Source organism: Alexandromys fortis, unplaced genomic scaffold (assembly GCF_014885135.2).
Source record: "Alexandromys fortis isolate MF-2015 unplaced genomic scaffold, M_Fortis_MF-2015_v1.1 scaffold_479, whole genome shotgun sequence".
Classification (NCBI taxonomy): Eukaryota; Metazoa; Chordata; class Mammalia; order Rodentia; family Cricetidae; genus Alexandromys; species Alexandromys fortis.
Window position 1 is genome coordinate 319 of NW_026068345.1, and position 3,669 is coordinate 3,987.

Sequence of the window (3,669 nt, forward strand, 5' to 3'; positions counted from 1 at the left end):
TGCTGATCTGGATGGAGGGTTTAGTCACTGGCTCTGTGGATAAATAGTGGAGGGGACAGCTGAGAATCCTTCATCCTCAGAGATCTCAGCCAGCTCACAGGGCCCACAGAATGACATGGATCACATGTTTGGATTCAAGATACAATCTGTAAAGAGAGAGCTGGATCTTCTGCCTACCCAGACCCCCACATTGACCCTTGACTCAGGGTATGTATGCAGGACCCACACTAAGAGACCCTTCAGTCCACATGTCCAAAAATCTCATGGAGGGAGAATGTTTTCCCTATTGATTTTTGTGCAAATTCTTGCTCAGACTTTCTGTGAGTGTGAACAGTCAGGTTCCTCCATTATGAAATAGAATTCTGTTTCTATTTCATTAAATAATGTGTCATGAGGTTCAGATGGCCCAGCTAATCTTGAAGGTGTTTAAGCCTACACTTCATGGCTGGGAGAAATCCCAAAATGGAATTTTTATTTGATCCATGCAATGGTAACAAATGCTTTTTATCCAAGCAATCAGGAGGCGGAGGTAGGTATATCTCTGTTAGTTTAATGCAGTTCTGGAATACTGAGTGAGTTCCAAAGTTACATAACGAAATCCTTTCTCAAAAAAACAAAATAAATAAATAACTAAAATAATTACTGTTTGAAGGTAAACTTATTCCTGATCATGGAGTACTAAATACCACAAAGAAGACACGAATGCCCATAGTGTTGACCACTGCCTGCCGCTCTAATCCTCCACACTGATTTTTGTTTTATTTATTTATTTTAAATGGTCTCACTGTGCAGCTCTGGCTAACCTAGACCTCACTACAAAGACCACGGTGGTTGGGAACTATTTGGCATTCACCTGTCTCTACCTTTGTTGTGCTTATGGGGTTGTAGACATATGGCAACATCCTCAGTTTGTGTATTGTTTAAAAAGAGATTAACATGTATCCATCACTAACATGACTGTATTTGAGACATTTCTTCTTTGGTTTTTTGAAGCAGAGTTTATCTGTAACATTGGAGCCTGTCCTGGAACTATCTTCTGTAGACCAGGTTGGCCTCGAACTAGCAGATATCCACCTGTGTCTACTTCCGGATTGCTGGGATTAAAGGTACGAGCTGCTACTGCTCGCCTGTATTTGTATATTGAGACTGTTTTTCTCCTGGTGACTTTAACCCATTTTGCAAGCTGCTGATGAATATTTGCCACACCCCCAACACTGTGGGGGAAGAAGTGAGGGGAGGTCACTCACCTATTATGTCCAGCTGGATGGGGTCACTCCTCTCAGAACTAACTGGATTGGAGACCTCACACTGATACTTCCCGGAATCCTCCCTCCAGACAGGGTCTATGCTGAGGGTGCTGTTGTCCAGGGACAGCTTCATTCTATCTGTGAGCTCCAGACTCTGGCCATTGAAGAGCCAATGGATGAAGATCCCAGTGTCATTTGAGGAGCAGTTCAGGGACACAGAGTCCAGTTCTTTGACTGTGGTGTTGCCGACGTGAATGGAGGGTGTAGTCACTGGCTCTGTGGATAAACAGTGGAGAAGACAGCTGAGAGTCTTTTACCCTGAAGATCTCAGCCAGCTCACAGGGCCCACAGAATGACATGGCCCACTGGAAGATCACATGTTTGGGTTCAAGATACAACCTGTAAAGAGAGAGCTGAACCTTCCTCCTACCCAGACTGCCCACAGTAATATTCAACTCAGGGTATGTGTACATGATCAACAATAGGATTCACTTCAACCCCATGTCCACAAATATCATAGAGGGAGAATGTTTTCCCCAATGACTTTTGTGCAAATTATTGCTCAGACTTTCTGTGAGTGTGAACAGTCAGGTCCCTCCATTATAAAAATATCCTTCTGTTTCTTTTTTATTAAATATGTGTCATGGGATTCAGAATGTCTAGCTAATCCTAAAGGTGTTGAAGCCTACACCTAAACTGAGCAAAATCCCAAACCAGGGAATTTCTATTTTAACTGGCTAGTGGTGCAACACACTTTGAAGCCCAGCCCTCAGGAGTCAGAGGTGGGTGGATATCTTTGAGTTCAAGGCCATCCTGATCTATAGAGTGAGTTCCCTGAAGGCACAGAAAAATCCTATCTCAAAAATAAATAAATAAATAAATAAACAAACAAATAAATAAATAAATAAATCTAGCCTGGAACTTGGTATGTAGACCAGGCTGGCCTTAAATTGAAAGAGATACAACTGCCTCAGCCTCTCAAATGCTTGTACTAGGGTCTGCCATCCTTGGATCTCACCACAGATATCTCTGGCATTTTCTTTGTGCACTCCTCTGCATGGAGACTCGACAGAGGAGTCTCTATTCTCCAAGCAAGTGCAGTTCACTGTTCTCAGCGGTCACCTCCTGTGCTGGTGGCCAGACGCAGTTCAGAGCCAACTACCCTGAAGGCCACCTTTCCACTTTCCTGTTCCTGACCTCAAGAGCTCTGATGTACACCAGTGAAATTTTATTTTACCTTGCTTTTTAATTTTTTCTTTTTCTTTTTTGTTGAGGGAGGGTCTCACTTGTAGGTTTCACTGACCTGCAATTTGCTACTTAGACCAGGTTGGCCTTGAACTCACATTGTTTACCTGCCTCTCCATCAATAGTACTGGAAGTAAGGGTGTGTATCACCACACTCAGTTGACTTTTGTTTTTGTTTTTTAGACAGGGTTTCTCTGTGTTCTAGCAGTCTTGGAAATAGCTTACTTAGGATGGCATTACACGTTGGGATTAATGGCATGCCCCACTACCACCCAGCTCAACATTTGTTTTTTAAAACTTGAGAAGAATAAGGGAAAGAGCATCATCAAGTCGTCACTGACATGGTTTACCCTGAGGCAGAACCAGGGTCCCAGGTGCCTTTTCCACCCTCTCTTCCCCTCCCATGGAGTCAGAGCTCAGCTAATCACCCCTGAGACAGAAGCAGAGCTCTGAACTGCTGGTCCCTATTTGTAGGGAGGGAGTTTTCTCCTCACATTTGAGGAAAAAGAATGTGAGTACAGCAAAGTCCTGGGTGTTCCTCTAAGTCATAGAGTTCATAAAAAGAAAATGGAAGGGACAGGAAGGCTGTGTTAGTGACAGAAAGAAATCTTGACCTTAAGGCTCTCCCTCCCCTGGGAAGTCCCTCCCACAACCTGAGGTTTCCAAGGCTGGCAGAAGCTCCTCCTCACATTCCAAGCTCCATCCCTATCAGCCAGGAGAAGTCAGAGCATCCTGAGAAGATCTTCATAGGGATGGAGCAGGACACTCAGAAGAGAGTGGAGTTTTGCTTGTTTCCATTACATGGGCTGGAAATTAAATTCTCCTGTGTCTTCCCAGAAAGCCAAAAGACTCCACTCCAAACCTGGCGCTGATATTTCAGAGATCCACTTACCAAGGACTTCAATGTTCTTGACTGTGGTCTTATTGAGGCCAGTGACAGAGTTATAGACGAAGCAGGTATAGGATCCACTGTTATTAGTAGTGATGTTGGGGATAAAGAGCTCTTGGGAGGATGACAGGAGCTCTCCATTGACAAACCAAGAGTACAGTGCGGGTGGGTTAGCAGCTGAATGGCAGGAGAGGCTGAGGTTTGTCCTTGAACGAAAATGAGTATTTGAGGGGGATATGATCGGGACATCTGGACCATCTGGAACAAACACAACAAAGGCACATGTGA

General features: G+C 44.2%; 1 protein-coding gene across 1 annotated transcript in view; it reads right to left on the bottom strand.

The window, feature by feature from the left end:
- Positions 1 to 1,248: 1,248 nt before the first annotated feature.
- The window catches only part of LOC126495322 (carcinoembryonic antigen-related cell adhesion molecule 1-like), a 10,995-nt gene continuing 8,574 nt past the window's right edge, over positions 1,249 to 3,669 (bottom strand). Inside the window, 2 exon segments of the mRNA XM_050132913.1 lie at positions 1,249 to 1,401; positions 3,385 to 3,639. Of these exon segments, the coding sequence (XP_049988870.1) occupies positions 1,304 to 1,401; positions 3,385 to 3,639 (353 nt within the window). The 3' untranslated portion in view covers positions 1,249 to 1,303.